This window comes from Moschus berezovskii, chromosome 6 (genome assembly GCF_049115385.1).
Source record: "Moschus berezovskii isolate FMDL1 chromosome 6, NW_MosBer_1.0, whole genome shotgun sequence".
Lineage (NCBI taxonomy): Eukaryota > Metazoa > Chordata > Mammalia > Artiodactyla > Moschidae > Moschus > Moschus berezovskii.
The window spans coordinates 123,466,793-123,486,493 of record NC_142465.1 but is presented as its reverse complement, the minus strand read 5'-3'; the positions used below and the strand labels follow the sequence as shown (position 1 = coordinate 123,486,493).

The following is a 19,701-nucleotide window of genomic DNA, read 5'->3' as shown; positions in this document are numbered from 1 at the left end:
ACATGCTAAGCCCCTGCAGCCCTTGTTTCTGAAGTTGGTCACAAGATGTGGCTGGTGATTGCGGCTTTTCCATAGAGCACTCTCCCCGTGGTGCATGCAGCACAGTGCACAGAGACAGGCTGAACCCAGAGTTTCCGGACAGAAGGACCAAATTAAATAAACCCCATCACCATAAACACCACAAGCGAAATCTCACCAACCAGTCAGAACACGTGAGACTGCGACATGAAGTCAGCGTGCCTCTGGAGCACGGTCAGAGCAGGAAGAACCACAGCCTGCCTGTTCTCCTCAGGAGCCCAGCGGTGCGGCAGTTCGCAGACGGGGTAACAGGTAACTGAACGTGCGTGGCCTCCGTCACTCAGTCGTGTCTGACTCTTTGCAACCGCGTGGACTGCGGCCTGCCAGTCTCCTCTGTCCATGGGATTCTCCCAGCAAGAATACTGGAGTGGGTTGCCGTTTCCTCCTCCATGGGAATCTTCCTAACCCAGGGATCAAGCCTGAGTCTCCTGCATTGGCAGGCAGATTCTTTGCCGCTGAGACGCCTGGGACTCCCCAGGTGAGAAAACGACTCCTCCATAAACCAAACAGGCTTAACACAGAGACACTGTACACATCGTAACCAAATGCCTGCACGTCAGAGACAAAGGAGTCCATGAAAACTGCAAGAGGGAAATGACCCCATCACACTCACGGGAGGACGACACAGTTAAACAGCTGACTCCTCACAAGAGACGATGGAGGCCACAGGCAGTGAAATGACGTGCTCAAAGTGTCGAAAGAAAAAAGTGTCTAAGGAAAGACAAAACCTGCCAATGAATAAATTTTATACTCAGCAATACTATCCTTCAAAAATGAAGGCTGGAGAAAAAAGTGAAAATGAGATAAAGATAGTCCCAGGAAACAAAACAGAAAATTTATTGGGAAGAGATTTGCCTTATCAGAAACACTAAAGAAAGTTCATCACACTGAAAGAAAATGAAAAGAAAAAGAAAGTTCTTCAAGCTGTTCTCTCAAATCAATAGGAGTGAAGAAAAAGAGTTTAAGACAGAAAAAAAAAAAAAAAAAACAACCCAGGAGTAAAGAACCAATTCAACAACTTATAAAAAGACTTATCTACCAATATCAGTGGGGTTTATCCCAAGAATGAAAAGTTGGTTTAGCATCCAAAATTCAATTAATGTAATACACTATATTAATATAAAAGAGGACAAAACCCACAAGATTGTCACAATAACTGCAGAAAAGGCATTTTACTGAATTTAACACATATTCATCATAAACTCTCAACAAACTAGGACCAGATGGGAAATTCATCAACTTCATTAAAGGAAACATCTATAACTAACATCAGACTTACTGGTGAATGAAGTTATGCTTTTCAAAGACTGGAAACGAGACAAGGGTGTCTGCACTCACCACCTCAGTTTGGCACTGTAGGATTCTGCACGCAAGCAGCTTGGAAGTCGCCAATCTCTGCTGAGAAGTAAAGGGCTAAACAGACTGAAAAATTAGCAACTCTTGTTGGGTCTGTAAGAGAAGGGAGGACACAGCAAACCACCCTTCCCAAGGTAGGAGAGACAGGCAGGTGAGTACAAGTCGTCACCGTCCGCGAACATTCGTGAGAAAAACTGACAGGAGACTGTGTGAGGAGGCGGGACTGAACTGTAATTAATGAATTTCTGGAGGCTCACCATAGACAAGTCTGAGAGTTAAAAACACCACGGGGGTTCAGTCCTGAGGGAGTCCATACAGTACTGTGAGATTTACCCCTGGAGCATGACCAGGTTCCCAAGTAAATATCGCAGCAAAGTCCCCTCAAGCTTTCTGCCGGGGGAGGGAAGTAATCATTTCCAACGTCCTGAGTACTCTGTTTTTCCTAACAAGGCTGCCTTCAAGGAAATCTTGTTAGCCAGAGCCTGACCTGCTGGGGTGTTATCAGAGCCTAACTGACCTGGGAAAGGGAAATGTCCAGCTCCAGCCTCCTGTGGACATCCTGCCCCAACCACGGGGAGATAAAAAATGGAGAAACACTTGTGAAGTTCCCATCCACAGGTACAGACTCAGTAAGAGACTTTGGCCTCATCCCAAGATGGATCGAGTCCTGGGCTCTGGTCCCAGGGAAGAAGACTTCCCCTCCCCCACCCCTCACCTGACATTACTAAGGCTTGTTTTTAGCAGGTCCTTTCACCCAGTACATCATGTCTGGCTGTCACGAAATAATTACAAGGCAAATCACACAATTAAATGGCAAAAGACACACACAATCTGAAGAGACAGCACAGTTCAGAACCAGACATGGCAGAGAGATTGGAATTATCGGACTAGCCACGATTTTCACAGGAAGAGGAGACAAGGTGACATCAACCCAGGGAAAAGGCTCCTGGGGCTGCGCTTGGGGAAGGCCACGCGCCAGCCTCCAGGGTCCTCCTGGAGTTACACTGCTGCTGCTCAGTCGCTTCAGTCGTGTCCGACTCTGTGTGACCCCATAGACGGAAGCCCACCAGGCTGCCCCGTTCCTGGGATTCTCCAGGCAAACACTGGAGTGGGTAATACAGTGGTACTGCTGCTGCTGCTAAGTCACTTCAGTCGTGCCCGACTCCGTGTGACCCCATAGACGGCAGGCCACCAGGCTCCCCCGTCCCTGGGATTCTCCAGGCAAGAACACTGGAGTGGCGTGCCATTGCCTTCTCCGAACAAACAAATATAAGCTCCTGGGTGCTGAGTTTCTAATGAACTTCCCCGGTTGGCAACATTTCACGCCCTTTGTAATGACTCCCAGGGACAATTAAGCTTCTCCAGTGTAACTCCGGAGAAGGCAATGGCACCCCACTCCAGTACTCTTGCCTGGAAAATCCCATGGATGGAGGAGCCTGGTGGGCTGCAGTCCGTGGGGTCGCTAAGGGTCGGACACGACTTAGCGACTTCACTTTCACTTTTCACTTTCACACATTGGAGAAGGAAATGGCAACCCACTCCAGTGTTCTTGTCTGGAGAATCCCAGGGACAGGGGAGCCTGGTGGGCTTCGGTCTATGGGGTCACACAGAGTCGGACACGATTGAAGTGACTTAGCAGCAGCAGCAGCAGCAGCAGATTTGTTTGCTAAGGCTGCTGTAACAGATACAAGCCTGGAGATTTGAATAACAGAAATCCGTTCTCTTACAGTGTAGGGGGCCAGGAGTCTGAAATCAAGGTGTCAGCAGGCTTGGTTCCTTCCGGAGGCTTTGAGCGACAAACCATTTCACACCTCTGCTAACTGCTGGTTGCTGCCAGCAATTCATGTAGGTTTATCACTCCAGTCCCCATCTCTGTCTATCTGCACATTTATTTATGACTGCCCTGGGTCTTTACTGCTGCATGTGGGCTTCCTCCAATCGCGGTGAGCAGGGGCTGCTCTTCCTGGTGGTCCAGGGGTTGAGAATCTTACTGTGCTCCACAACAGAGCTGCCCTCACTTGCCACAACTAGAGAGAAAGCCTGTGCACAGCAGCAAAGACCCAGGGCAGCCAAAAAACAATGGGAAAGAATTTAAATAAAAAAATAAAAAGGCTGACAACATCAAATGCTGGCAAGGATGTGGAAAAACTGGAAACTTCATGCATTGCTAGTGGTAACATCAAATGGTAAAGCCTCTTTGGAAAATAGTTTGACAGTTTCTTATAAACTGAACATATAGCCCAGAAAAGGGGGAGAAGGAGGAGCTGTGATAATGTGATAACTGGAATCCACTGGAGGAGCTTGGAGGCTTCCCAAAGGTTGGGCTGTGGCAGTCTTTGATTGGCGTGGATGTCCTTGGGTGGAGGGAAGTTTTCTGCTTCCTGTTAGAGAAAAAGTAGAGACACCTGTCTTCCTGTTTCTGATAACTGATGATGAACTGTGAGCATGGGAATGCTCCCGACTGGAGCGTTCTAGCTATCCTGGCTCCAACTTCCACTGAAATTTCTTTAAATAACTCCACTGAGAGTGGATTATGAAAATGTCATGTATCCAGACAACGAACTACTAGTCATAGAAGGGAACAAATTACTGATATTCAGAACAACATGAATGAACTTCAAAAATACTATGCTAAGCTATGCCTAGCCTAGACAGCATGTTAAAAAGCAAAGACGTTACTTTGCCAACAAAGGTCCATCTAGTCAAGGCTATGGTTTTTCCAGTGGTCATGTATGGATGTGAGAGTTGGACCATAAAGAAAGCTGAGCGCCGAAGAATTGATGCTTTTGAACTGTGGTTTTGGAGAAGGCTCCTGCGAGTCCCTTGGACTGCAAGGTGATCCAGCCAGTCCATCTTAAGGGAGATCAGTCCTGGGTGTTCATTGGAAGGACTGAAGCTGAAATTCCAATACTTTGGCCACCTGATGCGAACAGCTGACTTGTTTGAAAAGACCCTGGTGCTGGGAAAGGTTGAAGGCAGAGGAGAAGGGTATGACAGAGGATGAGATGGCTGGATGGCATCACCGACTCGATGGACATAAGTTTGGGTAAACTTTGGGAGTTGGTGATGGACAGGGAGGCCTGGCATGCTGCGGTCCATGGGGTTGCAAAGAGTCGGACACGACTGAGCAACTGAACTGAACTGAAGGCAAGAAGCCAAACAGAAAGGCTGCATATTGTATGTAGTAGTTTCCTTCATGCCTGCTAAGTCGCTTCAGTCCTGTCTGACTCTTTGCGACCCTATGGACTGTAGCCCACCAGGTTCCTCTGTCCATGGGATTCTCCAGCCAAGAATACAGGGGTGGGTTGCCATGCCCTTCTCCAGGGGATCTTCCCGATCCAGGGATCAGACCCAAGTCTCTTATGTCTCCTGCACTGGCAATTGGGTTCTTTTGTTTGTTTGACCACTGGCACCAGCTGGGAAGCTATAGGGCTGTTGTAACAAATTACGACAAATGTAAAACAATGCACACAGTTCTGCAAATCAGAAATCTGAATTGCGTCTTATGCGGCTTAAATCAAGGCGTCAACAGAACTGCATTCCTTCTGGAGGCTCGAGGGGAGAATCATTCCTTGCCTGTTCTAGCTTCTGGAGGCTGCCTGCATTCCTTGGTTCATGGTCCCTTCCTCCATCTTCAAAGCCAGCAGTGTGGCAACTACGTTTCTCTTTCTGATTCCCTAATCACATTGCCTTTTGACTCATTTTGGCCCATGGACTCCAGGCAGAAGTGTTATATCACTTGCTGTTGTTGTTGTCTAGTCTCTAAGCTGTGTCCAAGTCTTTTGCAGCCCCATGGACTCGAGCCTGCCATGGCTCCTCTATCCACAGGATTTGCCAGGCAAGAATGCTGGAGTGGGCTGTCATTTCTTTCTCCAAGGGATCTTCTCTGATCACTTGTAGGCCAAGGCCATTAATAGCTAGCAAGTCTCCACTAATCTCTTTTCCACTGCCAGTGCCGTAAGAGCCCATGTGTTCCAGAGGTAAGTCAAGAGCCACCTGATTCTCCCATTGTTCTATGGACAGTGAAAAACCTACTGAAGCCTTGGGAGTTGTTACTCCGACCTAGTCTATCCCAGGCTAACTGCATAGCTTTCCTTAAAAAAAAAAAAATATATATATATATAGGGTGTCAGTTAAATTACTGTCTCAGCGCCAAAATCGCCCTTCCATGATCCTCTGTGTGATGGGGGTGGGGGGATGAGACTCTGGGGCACATATTGAGGGGCAAGGGCTGGCGATGCCGTAGCGGAAGAGGGAGCTTGCCATCTGCCCCCAGCCACACTTCCCCGACGCAGCCGAAAATAAAACGGCACTGCTGGCTGGAGTTATGCGTTATACACAGAGTTCGGTTTGGACAGACGGGTCTGAGACAGTACGCAAGGCTGTCCAACAGGGGCCCAGAAATATCTGGAAGAGCGGTGGACCCAAGAGGCGAGGAGGGCACTGGCGGGGGTCTCCCAGCACCCGCTACCCGGGCTAGAGGAAGCAGAAGTGCCTCTGAGGTCGCACCCCAGGAGGCGACCACGGGGCCAAAACTCGAGGGAGACTAGGAAATCCGGGAGAGTGGGAGGTCGGTAACGACGAAGCCCGGCCCGGCAGGGCGCGCGCCCGGCTCAATCAGGCGGGGACACGCCGTGCCCCCCGGGGCCGCGACCGCGCCCCGGCTCGGCTTCCCCGATCACTCCTCCCGCCGGAAGTCCCGCCTCCAGGCTCGGGCCGCTCTGGCCCGCGCGGGCGCGTCTCGCTGGTGGTCTCAGAGCCTGTCCGCCGCACGGCGCTCCTCCGGTCGCCAGGGGCGCGCGAGATCGCGCCTGGGCCGTTCTGGCCCGCGACGGTCGCTCGACTGCTCCGCCGCGCGGTGCGGACGCGCCCGGGCTGCTGCCGCCGGCAGGGTCCCTCGGCCACGCCTCGGGCCGTTCCCCGGGCAACGCCGGGCGGTGCCCGTAGCCGCGGCTATGGACCAGGGGGCCGGGGCCGGCGCCGGGCCGCAGCGGGCTCGCGGCCGCCTCGGCGCGCCGTCCTCCGGGACGCGGGCCCCGGGGACGCCCTGGGCACGCTTCTCGGCCTGGCTGGAGTGCGTGTGCGTGGTCACCTTCGACCTGGAGCTGGGCCAGGCGCTGGAGGTGAGGGGGCCGCGGGCCGGGGCCGGGTTGGCCGCGGAGGGCGGGTCCCGCGCTGTCGCTGGAGGCGGATGCGGCTCAGGCGTTGCCGAGGGGCCTGGGAATCCCACTGCCCGTGAGATATCCTCCGGTTCTTCCCCCTCTGGAACCCTCCACTGGTCCCCTCCTGAAACACGCCCCCCAAGCAGAGGGGAAAATGTGAAGTTGCCAAGACCTCCCATCGGGATGCAGGCGAGGGGAGCCCTGCACTTCTGATCCCCAAAGTGGCACACTTGATTTCTCCCGAGGAAAAGCCTGTCTCCCCTTCACACACACACCCCCCCCCCCGCCTTTCCCACACTGTGATACCTTCTCCCTTCAGTTATTCCAGCCAGAATCCCAGGGGTCACCCTCGACGTCTCCCCTCCCTCCATCCCACATCCCGGGAGGATGCAAGGCTGACAGCTCCACCTGCGGCAAGGCTCCAGATTCGTCAACCTCAAGTCCAATATCTGTGGTCTCTTGCTTAAACCTTTGGACTCCTCCTTGTTCACTCAGAACCTGAACCAGACCCCTGGTGGGTCACATCCAGCGCCGGGTGTCATCTTTCAGTGCACCCAGCCCACCCAGCCTAGGGAATTCCCCCTGCCTGCGAGATTCTTTCCCACCCCCACCCACATGGATGTAGATGACAACGTGACAGACTCGGGGAGGAAGGCCTTCTGTAGTTGAGCAGGCCTGGCGGGATGGTCTCCTCTGTGCCCTGAAGGCAATGACACAAACCGTGGAGCTGACCAGGGCAGGGGAGGCTTAGGAGGTAGGCTTCAGCACGCTGTCTGAGGCAGCTTTCTGAGAACCCAGGAGGTGGCGCATCCCGTGACTGCAGTTGGCTGTGGTGAGCCTGGTCAGCCGTCATGGGAAAGCCAGCGACAGGGTGAGGGACTGTTTTCCAAGGCCTTGCTGAACTCCACGAGGCTGTGGGAAGCTCAGGTCCTAATGGGCAGAGGGCTGGCACTGTCCAGCTCACTGTGGGGACCCCATTCACAACACCTGTCCCCTATTGGCGCACCAGGCTAACTTGATGCAGGGACCTGAGACCAGAGAGGCCAGGTAATTTGCCCAGTATCGCAGAGTCCGTTTTCCTGCTGTGCTGGTGCCCAAATTGTTCCCAATAAAATCACAAGGGAAGGGAGTCTACTGTTCCTTGAGGCATTCTGGTGTATGATTTTCTAGAACTTAACCGTTCAAGCAAGAACAGTTAAAGGCTCCATGTGCTGAGCTTCCGAGCTTTGCTGAGGCTGTATAACTCTGGGGTGTTGGGGGGGGGGTCATGCATCTGTGCGGGGATCAGGTAGGGCAGCCCCCCGGTGGTCACTGATTTGCATCTTGTCTTTCTTCTCTCCCCTGGAGATTGTGGGGAGGATCAGGGGTCATTTCAACTGAATCCACAATCACTCATGGAGCACCTGCTCTGCACTTGTTGGTTTATTCTGGGCTTGGCCTGACTGAGCACCACAGAGGCTCTGGCACTGTGCTTGGCGCTGGGGCAGGATGGAAGACCGAGGAACTGCCCTCCAGGCGCTCGTGGGTCACGGAGACTTCCATGGGCAGACGCAGCTCAGAGGAAGGAATGGCGCTTGGTCAGATCTTGGAGGATGAGAAGGAGGCATCCAGACCTGGGAGGGGGGCTGTTTCAAGTAACCCCTACCCCCAGAAGCCAGCAAAAGCAAAGGCAAGGAGCCAGCCATTCGGTCACTCAATAAATCCAGTATCAAGCGACTGCCACCAGCCAGGCTCCACAGTCCTGGTGCTGGACATGAGGACGCAGAGCTGGGTGCGATGCCGGGACCTGCCCACCAGGAGGTCACGTCCCGGGCTAGAGACGCAGAGTCAGTGGTTCAGGACCTGCCCCCCCCAGAGCACACAGGATGTATGTGGTGTCCCACCCACACGGGTACTCTGGAGCCTGCAGGCAGGCAGGGGTCAGACATGCAGGGAGGGCAGGCAGGGCTGTGCTCCAAGCTGAGCAGAGGGCCCAGCTCTGCTGCCGTGGGCCTTGGCAGCGCTCTTCTCTGCAGCCCTGCCAACCACGAAGCCTGTGCAGTGAACCAAGGCCAGGGGCCTAGAGGGTCCTGGCTCTAGTGGGTGTCCGCATACCCCTGGCTGGCCCCAGCTTCTGCACTGCACAGCCTTATGACTCTTTCCATCTTCAAAACTACTGAGGGCCCAAGGGGCTTTTTATGTGGGTCGCATCTATCAACGTTCTCTACACTAAACATTAAAACTGAAAAATTAAAAATGCATGTTAATCCATTTTGAAACGAGATACCATTTATATTAATATAGCTATTAATATTCTCAGCAAAACAACCATATTTTCAGAAACAAGTTTAGTGAGGAGAACGGCATTATTTGATAGTTTTACACCCCTTTTAACATCCGGCCAACTGGAAGGCAGCTAGAGAAAGCCCCGTGTCATGAAGACGCCCACGTCAGCTTCAGTCAGTGCCCCTGGTGTCCTGCGTCGAAGCCTCGGGAAGCGATGCTGCACGTGTGGCAAGGAGAGCCTGGAAAAGGCAGCCTCAGCTCGGGGAGCCTAGGGCATGCACGCTGCACATGGGGAAGCACTTTCCTAGAGGCACCTCCTCCGGCAAGGCAAAGCTCCCATGTCTATCTTCCTCTGGATGCCTGGGCTATGGCAGCACCGCCCCTGAGCCCTGAGGCTCGGGTGCGAAGGATGAGACCCCGTGGCTCCAGGCGACATGGCTCACTGTGCGGCAGGCTCCGTGCCCTCTACCCACCTCTGTGGGCCTGCCCTGTTTCTCCCCTCGCTCAGGCGTGGCCTTCCCTCTGGCCTCTGCTCCCAGCTCCTGAACTCTGAGCGCGGAGCTCTGGGCAGGGCTGCAAGCCTGCTCAGACGCTGGAAGACTCCTGTGCCTGCAGACCAGATTCAGACCCCTGACCTCAGCACTGAGAGCCTGGTGTGCCCTGCCTCGGCCGCCAGGCACCTGCCTTTCCTCTCCCCTTCTCAGCAGACACGCAGGGGCCTGGCCTGCGTGGCCCTGTGGCTCCTGCCTCTCTGGGCCCTGTCTCCAGGTACTTCTCTGGGCCTGTCCCACAGACATATAAGTGTTTGGCCAACTCCCCTCTCACCTCTTCCCAGGAGGTTCAGTGGTAAAGAATCTGCCTGCCAAGCAGAAGGTGCAGGTTCAATCCCTGGGTTGGGAAGAGCCCCTGAAGGAGGAAATGGCAACCCACTCCAGTATTCTTACCTGGAGATTCCATGAACAGAGGAGCCTGGCGGGCTACAGTCTGTAGGGTCACAAAGAGTCAACTTAGCGACTGAGCAGCAACAGCAACAGCCTCCCTCCTCTTGGCCCTTCCTTCTTGGCGCCGTCTTAGCTGATGTCTCCGTGTGATTTCTACGTGACCCACCTGTTCCACTGTCCTTTAGAGACATGTTTTCACACTCTCCATGAATATAGGCCCTTCAGAGTTGTTGGGGGTTCAGTTCCAGGCCACTATAGTAAAGCCAGTCACACAGATTTCCTGGCTTCCCTGCACATATAAAAGTTATGGCTACATTAGCTTCCCTGGTGGCTCAGACGGTAAAGAGTCCGCCTGCAATGCAGGAGACCCGGGTTCAATCCCTGGGTTAGGAAGATCGCCTGGAGAAGGGAAATGCTACCCACTCCAGTATTCTTGCCTGGAGATTCCATGAACAGAGGAGCCTGGCGGACCACAGTCCATGGGGTCACAGAGAGTCAGACACGACTGAGCGACTAACACTGCTACCACACTAGACTGTGGTCTAATACGCGTGCAAGAAATAGCACTGCATCTAAAAGACAGCGTATGTGCTTTTGTTTCAAAATGCTTTCCTGCTAAAAACCACTGTCATCTGAGCCTTCAGTGAGTCATCTTTTTGCAACAGTAATGTCAGATACGTAGATCACAGGCCCCTGAAACAAATGCAGTGATGAACAGTCTGAGATACTGTGGAAGTTATGAGGACGTGAGAAGTGAGAGAATGGCACCCATAGAATTGCTACGAACCCTTGATCTGGAGAACAGTCACGACACCCGTGAAGTGCAGTAAAGCAAAGTGCAGTAAAACGAGACGTGCCGGCACAGAACCTGGTGAGGGTCTAGTCCCTGCCAGGGGCTCCGAGGCAGAAGTGCCAGGGACACAGTCCGGCCCTCTGGACACTCGGTGGCAGCAGAGGAGACAATAGGCCCAGAGCAGACAGAGACGGAAGCTGCAGGATTGCGCCAGTGGGAGTCCCAGGGCCCAGCACTCACCATCTGGGGTTCAGGGCACCCCAGTCCTCCTCTGCCTGGGAGTTTGGCACAGACTGAGAAGGGGGCCACGCATACTGGCCCCCTCAGCCCCTGGTCCACCGCAGGCGGCCACTGGGAGAGCCAGCCTGCTACTCTGAGCACAGGCCAGGGCAGCGGCGACGCCCAGGGCACAGCAGCGCTCTGGGGGCTGCCTGCCATTTTTCCTGTCCCACAAGATCCATTCAGACCCGCTGCCTGAGCACAGGGCTGCTGGCCGGACAGGCAGACGTCAACGTGCTTGGCTCCCCTCAAGCGCGGCCCATCTCCCAGATAGAGCCTGGCCGGCTGGTCGTGCTCCCTGGACACTCCTGGGGCTTGGGTACGCCACAGGTCATGTTCCAAACCGGGAGCAGGCTGGAAGCTCCCGGACCCCTGACTAGCGGGGGTTGGAGTGAAGATGCTCAGAGGCAAGGGTGCCAGCATCAGGCACCACCTAGTGAAGCCGGGACGAGAAGGCTGGCTGCCTGGGTGAGAAGGCATCGAGGGAAGGGTGCAGCCAAGCCCTTCTGGGTGGGCGGGACAGGCGTGGAGGCCAACAGGGCCTGCCCCCCTCCAAGTCAGGGGGCGTCTCCGGGACAGGCGGTTGGTCCATGGAGACAGAGAGGCCGGTCTGAGCAAGCGGCCATGAGGGTGAGGCTGTGGGCAGGGAGTCGAGCTCGGTCAGGGTGTACCGGCCAAGAAACAGGAAGGACAGGGGCCTGGAGTGGCCCCGTGCTGCAGGGGCCGGGGCACTGGCGGGGGGGGGTATGGAGCCCAGGAGAGGGGAGGGTCAGCAAGGAGTCAGAGGAGGTGGAGGGAGTGCAGCACAGCACCGAGCCGGCTCAGCCCGTGCCACCAAGCGGTCTGTGTCCCCCGCAGCTGGTGTACCCCAGCGACTTCCAGCTCACGGACAAGGAGGTGGGTCCCAGCCCTCTCGGGAGCAGACCTCGCCTGGGGAGCAGACCCTCACCGGGTTTCTGTGTTTCAGAAAAGCAGCATCTGCTACCTGTCCTTTCCCGACTCCCACTCAGGTAGGCCACCCCGCCGCCCCTCCCTGCCCTGCCCTGGGCGTCACTCTGGGACCGGCCTGGCCCTCACTGCCTGGAGCCCTGGCTCCACTTCCCTCTGGGGAGATGTTTTGAGTCCTGTGCGGCCGCCAGGCTCCCCGGCTCCTGTGAGCAGAGGGGCCACTGGATCCTGGCCTCCGCCCGTCCCCGGGGCTCGCAGGTGCGGCCAGCCCATTTTCCATCCCAGGCAGGCTCAGCCAGGCCACACAGAGGTCCTGCCACGCCCCAGCGGGCTTCCTCGGTGCCCATGCTGCGGGGCTGTCTGTGCGTGTCCGTGTGCTGAGTTTAAATCCCGAGGTACAGGAGTCAGGGCACAGGAGCCTCTATTGGGAGATACAGGGGCCCAGGACTCCCCCCCCGACCCCCGGGGGCTGGCAGGAGAGACTCCAGCTGGACCCAGCGTGACAGGCCTTCTCTTCCCCAGGCTGCCTCGGGGACACGCAGTTCAGCTTTCGCATCCGTCAGTGTGGAGGGCAGAGGCGCCCCGGGCACGCGGGTGAGAAGCGCAGCGACAGTGGGGCCCCCACGTCTCTGCAGGTGAGCGACTGCCCCCTCCCCTCCACCGCAGGCCGCTTTCAGGCCGGGAACTGCCTCTTTGGGCCGCCTGGCCTGTCCCCCAGCCGGCGGGGTCTCCGACTGCCACAGGCTGAGCCTGGCGCCTCAGCCTCAAGCGGGGGCTGGCCAGTCCTTCTGAGGCCCTGCCGGTGTCCCTGGAGCTGGTCCTGGGCACTTATGTGCACCAGGGCAGGGCTCAGGGTGAGCCCCGAACTGCTGCCTGGGTCTGCAGAGATGTCCCTGGAGAGGTTCCCAGACCCGAGGTTCCCAGGCCAGCTGGGGGCTGGGGAGAGCCTGCCGTGGCCTGGGTGGGGGGTCTGCGGGGGCAGCAGGGAGCGTGGGCAGGCGGCACAGGCTGGCTGATATCCCTCCTTCTAGAGGGAGCCTGCACACTACTTTGGCTACGTGTACTTCAGGCAGGTGAAGGACAGCTCCGTGAAGCGGGGCTACTTCCAGAAGGTAAGCCCCGGGGTGGCTCCACTGGGAGCTGGGGGCAGCCGCCGTCAGCAGGGACTGACGGCCTTGGGGTCTGGAGCCTCGAGGAGCACACCCTCCTTTGCAGCCCTGGGCACTTGGCGCCGGGCTGAGCCCACCACCCCCAGGCCGGGGTGTGGGCTCTGTGGAGGCCCTGCCTCGCCCAGCCCGGCTGGCAGCCTTGTCCGGGCCAGGCTCCCTGCCCTCCCCGCACTGGGATGTGAGTGGGGCGCCTCATCACAGTCTCTGAGACTTCAGTCTTCAGCTCAGGCACCAGAGCAGAAGGTGCTTGAATCCCGGGGAGACCCTCCCAGAATCCTGGCCACGTGCCTTTCCCGAAGGCCTGGGCTCCAGCTCGCTCTGCTGCGGTGGTGGTTTTCTGGTGACCTGAAGTTCCTTGTCAGGCTGTTCCTGGGACAGCCGTCCTAGATAGCCGGTGGAACGCCCTGCCCCAGGCAGCCCTGGAGAGCTGGGCCCCGGGGGTCCCTGCGGGGTCCCTGGGGGCTGGGGCGGCGTCTCACCAGCCCTGGGGGCCCTGCAGTCGCTGGTGCTGCTGTCCCGCCTGCCCTTCGTCCGGCTGTTCCAGGCGCTGCTGGGCCTGGTGGCCCCTGAGTTCTTCGACAAGCTGGCGCCCTGCCTGGAAGCAGGTGAGCAGCCAGCAGGCATGGTGGGGCTGCTGTGTCCACCCGGCTGTAGCTCCTGGTGGCTCCGCTGGGCAGTTTCCTCCAGGCCCAACCTCTGATGCCGGCCTCCTATATCCACAGTCTGCAATGAGATCGACCAGTGGCCGGTGCCCGCGCCGGGGCAGACCCTGAGCCTGCCCGTCATGGGAGTCGTCCTCCAGGTGGGGGCTGGCGGCCGGCTCGGGGGCCCCTGTGCATGTGGCCCTCCCACCGCAGCTGCCCCTTGGTCCGCAGGTGCATATCCCATCGAGAGCGGACACGCCTGAGCCCGGGCCTCCGGAGCAGAGCAGCCACGAGGTGGGACCCCCACCCCTGCCTCAACCCTGCCCCATACTTGGGCTTCCCAGCTCCCTTGCTGAGGTCTTGGGGCCGGCCAGACCCCAGACAAAGCCCATGACCCAGTGGGGGGTGGGGTGGCCGTGCCCGCTCCTGTGCGCTGGGCACCGGGAGCCATGAGCAGGGATGTATCCCGAGAACTCCTCTCGGGAGCTGGGGGCTGCTTGGCGCTCTGGGGCAGCCGCCTCGGTCTCAGCCTGGCTCTCACCCCTTGCAGACCCTGCTGCCAGCTCCGGTGGTCCTCCCCAGCGTCCATGAGCTGGACCTGTTCAGGTGAGCCCTGCGTGCCCCCACCTCCCCCCCCGCAGACGGTGAGTGAGCCCCCGAGGTTCAGGCCCACCCAGGTGGGGCTACCAGGAGCACTGCCTGTCAGGAGTTGGCCCCCCGGCCAGTTCTGAGAGGGAGACTTGGGCAGACGGGGAGCCCGGTGCCCAGGGTCTGCACCTGGAGGATCCGAGCGCCGTGGGCAGGCCACACAGGGCCGGCAGCGACGGTGCTGGGAGGTGCCGTGGGGGGAGGCCATGCTCCCTGAGGGATCGGCGGGGGACCCCACCTTTGGAGACCCGTTGTGTCCAGCGGGAGCCAGGGATACTGGCCTCCGGCCTGGGGGCCACAGGGGCGGCCTGGACGCGCCCTCAGCAGGTTCCCACATCTCTCCACCGTTTCCCTCTGGTGTGAGTCTGGCGTCCACTCGGAGCTGGGCCTGCCTGGACCTGTGGGGGCAGGTAGTCGGGGCTGAGGAGCCCCCCCGCCCCACCGACACCCCTGCTGTCCCCCTGCCCCCCCAGATGCTTCCGGTCCGTGCTGGCCCACGTCCAGCTGCTGTGGGAGCTGATGCTCCTTGGGGAGCCCCTGCTGGTCCTGGCGCCCTCGCCCGCAGTGTCCTCAGAGATGGTCCTGGCGCTGACCAGGTGGGCTGGGCAGCCGCGCGGGGGGCGGGGGCCCAGGGCCGGCCCCGCGTGCTCACTGCCGCGAGGGCCCCCACCCCCACAGCTGCCTGCGGCCTCTCAAGTTCTGCTGCGATTACCGCCCCTACTTCACCATCCACGACAGCGAGTTCAAGGAGTTCACCACGCGCACGCAGGCCCCGTAAGCGCCGACCTCAGCCCTGCCCCCTGCCCCCGCCCCCCTGCCCCCTGCCCCCCCTGCCTCGCCTCCTTCCCTCCCTCTTTCTTTCTCTCTCTAGACCAAACGTGGTCCTGGGAGTCACAAACCCTTTCTTTATCAAAACACTCCAGCACTGGCCCCACATTCTCCGAGTTGGGGAGCCCAAGATGTCAGGTGAGGCTGTCCCGGCCTCCACCCAGGGCCCCTGGGGACGTGCGTGGGGCCTTGTGGGGTCTGAGCCTGCAGAGACAGAGCTGAGGCCCTGAGGCCTGGCCGTGCGGTGTGTCTCGTAGGGGACCTTCCCAAGCAGGTCAAACTGAAAAAGCCCTCGAGGCTGAAGACCCTGGACACCAAGCCAGGTCCGTGTTCCTCTTTTCCTCCCGGGACCCAGAGGCAGGCCTTGGGGGCGGGCGGGGGCGGGCAGTGGGGCTGGCACAGCCAGAGGGCGTGCCCTCACACTAGAACCGAGCGCGTGGACCTCTGCCACCCCCAGGCCTCTACACCGCATACACGGCACACCTCCACCGAGACAAGACCCTGCTCAGACGGCTGCTGAAGGTACCGTGGGGGTGGGGTGCTCCCAGTGGGAGGGCGTCCTGGGCCTGGTGCTTTGGCTTAGCCCTGGCGACCCCCATCCCCAGGGCCTGCAGAAGAAGCGGCCGTCGGATGTGCAGACGGCGGTGCTGAGGCGGCACCTCCTGGAGCTCACTCAGAGCTTCATCATCCCTCTGGTGAGGCCAGCTCGGGGTGGGGGGGCGGGGTCAGGCTGTGACCCAGACTCACTGCCCTCCTGCCCCCAGGAGCACTATATGGCCAGCCTCATGCCGCTGCAGAAGGGCATCGTGCCCTGGAAGGTGTGGTCCCAGGGGGCTGGGGGTCCTCAGTCGAGGCCAGGGGTATGCCTGGGAAGTGCCCCGGGGAGACTCCTGAGCTACCCAGGCGTGCCCCTGTGAGGCTGGTCCTCCAGCTCACTGGCTGCCGCTTTCACAGACTCCTCCCCAGATCCGCCCATTCCGCCAGGATGACTTCCTGCGCAGCCTGGAGCGCACAGGGCCCCAGCTTACCTGTGTCCTCAAGGGCGACTGGCTGGGCCTTTACAGGTGGGCGGCCCGTCGGCGGGGTCCAGGGCTCCCACGGCCGGTGGGGGTGCGCACCTACCCATCAGCCCACGGGAGCCCACAGCCGCTGCCCCCCTGCCCCGACAGGCGGTTTTTCAAGTCCCCCCATTTTGACGGGTGGTACCGGCAGCGGCACAGGGAGATGACCCAGAAGCTTGAGGCCCTTCACCTCGAGGCCATCTGTGAGGCGGTGAGGGGGAGCTGAGGGAAGGGGTTTGGAGGGGAGGCCGCCTCCAGAGCTGGGGGGGCCTTGGAGACAGACAGCCCATTGTCCGCGCAGAACATCGAGATCTGGATGAAGGACAAGTCCGAGGTGGAGGTCGTGGATCTGATCCTGAAACTTCGGGAGAGGCTGGTGAGATGCCGCGCGGCCCTGCCCGCCCTCGGCCAGCCAAATGTGCAGGCTGCCTGACCCTGAGCCCCACTGTCCCTGTAGGTTCGGGCACAGGGCCACCAGCTGCCCGTGAAGGAGGCGACACTGAAGCGGGCACGGCTGTACATCGACACGGCCATCGGCTCCCTGCCCCAGGACCTGCAGGCCGTCCTGTGCCCTCCCTAGGACAGTGCCCATGGGCCGCGGCCAGAGTCTGGCCGAGTTGCTTTCCTCCTCCCCCCCAACAAGCTCCCTGCTGCCCCCCACCTGGCACTACCGTCGTCCAGCAGTAAAGATGGCATTTGAAACCGTAGCCTGGACCCTGACTGTTGGCGGCTTGTGTGCTTGCCAAGCCGAGCCTCTCCCTGGGCCCCACATGCCCGCTCCGAGGTCTTAGGCGGGTAGGGGTGGCACGCTGTGAGCCCTCACTGGTCTGATCTGGGCCAAGGAAGGCCACCCCCCTAGATGCCCATCTGCCCGCACCCTGCAGGCCCAGGCATTGCCTTTGATGCGTCCTTCAGACCCACCCTGGTGCCCAGCTCAGGACAGAGACAGAAAGAGGTGGCTGCCAGGCAGACGCCTCCCTCACACAGGCGCCCCACCCCATCCCCCTTCTTGCCTGGAGGGGAATCTTGGTTCCAGTCCTTGCCTGGGAGGGGAGAAGCTGCTTCGCCCAGAGGAGTGCTGCCCTGTGGTTGACAGGGCTTCTGCCAGGCCTGGGGGGCTTGCCAGGCGGGTCCAGGGCCCTGTTTCTGTTCCACTCGAGGGTCACCCCGCTGGGCACCCCTCTAGCCGCTCTGCCCTGCTCTGCCCCAGCTCACGGGCACTCCAGTGGCCCCTCGTGTGTCCCATCTGCCTCTCCAGGCAGAAGAGAGTCTTAGACTCTAGCCGGACCCGGCCCCTGCAGCTAGAGCCCTCCCCAGCCTCCAGAGTTTCAGGGCCCCAGGCGCCTTGGCAAGGAGTGAAAGGCTCCCTGAAGCGACCCACGCCCCCGTGGGACACCGTGGAGCACTGCACCCAGGCCCAGACAGTGCTGTCAGCTGTACCAGAGGGAAACTTGGTCAGCCGGAGGTGGGGAGGGGCAGGGTGAGGCTTGGACCCAGAGCCGCAAGCCTTCGGGAGGTCCCAGCGAAATGGCCCCAGAGGCTGCAGCTGAGAGGCCCCATGGGCCTCAGAGGGAGGCCCGGGTGCAAGCGGGGGGCCTCCTGTCTCCTCTGGAGCCCCCCTACCCCCCAGGCCGGGCTGCACCACCACAGCTCCCCAGCACGGGGGAGGGGGGGCGGTGCCCCCAGATGGCAGCAGCATTGGTCTTGGAACCGCCAGTGTCGGCTTGTCCACCCTGAGCGCTGCCTCTGGTGGCCTGGCATGTGGCCGCAGGCGGAGGAGAGTGAGGCCTTCGAGAGAGGGGGACCTCATGGATCCCCCCTCAGCCCGCCCACTCTGGGCCAGGGCTGCCAGGCGCGGGGTGCCCCACCATCACGGTGGCACGCTGCCCCGTCTCCTCCCTCTGCTTTCAGAAGGTGATGGCATGTGCTGGAGGGCAGCCTTGCCCATGGTCCTCCTGGGCTGCAAGGGGGCGCCGGGGTGTCCTTGACCCCTCAGACTTCTGCCTCCAGCAGTCCCTGCGGGCACCGCCAGATGCCCCTAGATGCCGGCGCCCTCCCTCCAGCACCGCTTGAGTCCGTGCCACTGCCCCTCACAGCAGCTTGTCCCCTTGGTGGGGGTGCGGAAGAGGGCCGCACCCTGGCAGGGTGGGCATCGCTGCCCAGGGCAGACCCCAATGCTGGCAGCCTCTGGGCACAGCACAGCCTGGCATGCGGTCCTGCCAGCTCCATCCTCCCCCCACCCCCGAAGCTTCCTGGTTCTCTCGCAGGATCAGGTCAGCCCTGGCTGGGCTAAGCCTCTGTCCCTCAACAGGGCTGGGGACAGACGGTGAGGAGAGAGGAAAGGTCAGGAGGGTCAAAAGAGACTGACACACCACCGACCAGAGCCCTGTGCACAGCAGGGCCTGGATGGGCAGGAAGCAGTGGTCCATGGAGGCTCTGTGGTCAGCCAGTGTGGGAGGCCTCCTGCTTTGGGAGGTTGTGTGGGTCTGGAGTGGTGGCCAGGGATGGGCGTGGGACGACAGTGGGCTGATCCAGGGGCAGGAAGGACAGTCGTCACCCCCAAGCTTCCTGCACGCTATTTAAAGCCTCGCTTTTAGTCTGGGATGAGGGCTTTCCCACATCTTTGGTATTAAAGTGTCTTTTTGTGACACATGCTTGTCTTTCAACTTCCTCTTTGGGTGAAAAGTTGGCATCCCTATGAGATTCTGGTAACTTGAGGGCTCTATTGGTGGGGTGTGGATGGTTCAGGGCTGAAAGGGTGAGGGTGTGGCCTTGCTGGTTGGGAGCATGTCGCAGAAAGAAGTCATGTGCGACCCTCTCCAACAGCTTAATCCTAGTGGGGGGTTTTGAGCACTGGACGAAGGTCCCAGGGTGGAGGAAGCAGGCTGCCTGCAGGGAAGGGGAAGCTGGATGGCAGCTCCCCCAGAAAGGGAGGGGGATCCCGGTGTGGGAGTTAGGGTTAGGGCTGGGAAATGGCCTCACACTACTCTAGGTCCCCAGCAGCCGCTCACCACACCAGGGCTTGTGACCAGAGAGTGTCCATGAGGGAGCGGGAGGGCCTGGGAGAGCTGACCTCCTGGTGGGGGAGGGGGTCCCAACCTCTGCTCAAGTTGGGTGGGGAGCGGCTAGGGGCATCAGGATGAGGGCACATGGGCCCGGAGTGGCCAAAAGTGGGGCAAGCTCTTGTCCGGAACTGGACTCCCCAGGGAGGGGCCACGTCTAGCCACCCACCCCCGAGCACAGGAAGGTCGATAGGTCCTGTTTGCAAGCTGGGGAGGAGGGTGGCTGGAAGCCAAGGACCCCTCTTCCCCCAGGAGGTGCACGACAAGGCCCAACAGGCCCCAGCCCCGCAAAGGACCGGTGTGACCAGCCTGTTCCCAATCTGTTACTCAGTCTGAGGGGTGGGGTGCCGGGGGTCTCGATGTGGCAGACAGTCTCCTCCAGAGCCCAGATTTGGGCTCCTCGGGCAGCGAGGCTGAGCCTGAATCAGGCCGAACCTCCCAGGTGCCACGCGGAGTCCACCCACTGA

At 59.6% G+C, this 19,701-nt stretch overlaps 1 protein-coding gene and 1 long non-coding RNA gene across 8 annotated transcripts; one reads left to right on the top strand and one right to left on the bottom strand.

Moving 5' to 3' along the window:
• Positions 1–6,260: 6,260 nt before the first annotated feature.
• Positions 6,261–16,879, top strand: DENND6B (DENN domain containing 6B). 7 transcript variants are annotated; one of them, XM_055395568.2, is made up of 20 exons: positions 6,268–6,557; positions 11,733–11,771; positions 11,842–11,884; positions 12,345–12,457; positions 12,854–12,934; positions 13,491–13,596; positions 13,714–13,793; positions 13,867–13,929; positions 14,186–14,241; positions 14,757–14,879; positions 14,962–15,057; positions 15,155–15,249; positions 15,369–15,434; positions 15,569–15,633; positions 15,717–15,806; positions 15,876–15,929; positions 16,066–16,175; positions 16,281–16,383; positions 16,474–16,548; positions 16,630–16,879. In XM_055395568.2, exons 1-20 carry the CDS (start codon positions 6,390–6,392, stop codon positions 16,750–16,752), a joined length of 1,749 nt encoding a protein of 582 aa, XP_055251543.2. In that variant the 5' UTR covers positions 6,268–6,389; the 3' UTR covers positions 16,753–16,879. The 7 variants fall into 7 exon arrangements, 5 of the variants coding, with proteins under 5 accessions (XP_055251542.2, XP_055251541.2, XP_088693719.1 ...); XM_055395567.2 differs by having other exon boundaries at positions 6,266–6,557; positions 13,536–13,596; positions 15,717–15,929; XM_055395566.2 differs by having other exon boundaries at positions 6,266–6,557; positions 15,717–15,929.
• On the bottom strand, positions 8,947–10,400 carry LOC148777755 (uncharacterized). The gene is made up of 3 exons (XR_016037742.1): positions 9,969–10,400; positions 9,806–9,845; positions 8,947–9,470 (listed from the first exon to the last, which is right to left on the bottom strand). It is a non-coding gene; the product is annotated as an uncharacterized LOC148777755 (long non-coding RNA).
• Positions 16,880–19,701: the final 2,822 nt, after the last annotated feature.

Coding starts and splice junctions, on each gene's coding strand:
- DENND6B (XM_055395566.2), top strand. CDS start 6,390: ATGGACCAGGGGGCCGGGGCCGGCGCCGGGCCGCAGCGGGCTCGCGGC. Junction 11,772..11,841: donor TCCAGCTCACGGACAAGGAG/GTGGGTCCCAGC, acceptor TCTGTGTTTCAG/AAAAGCAGCATCTGCTACCT. Junction 15,250..15,368: donor TGGGGAGCCCAAGATGTCAG/GTGAGGCTGTCC, acceptor TGTGTCTCGTAG/GGGACCTTCCCAAGCAGGTC.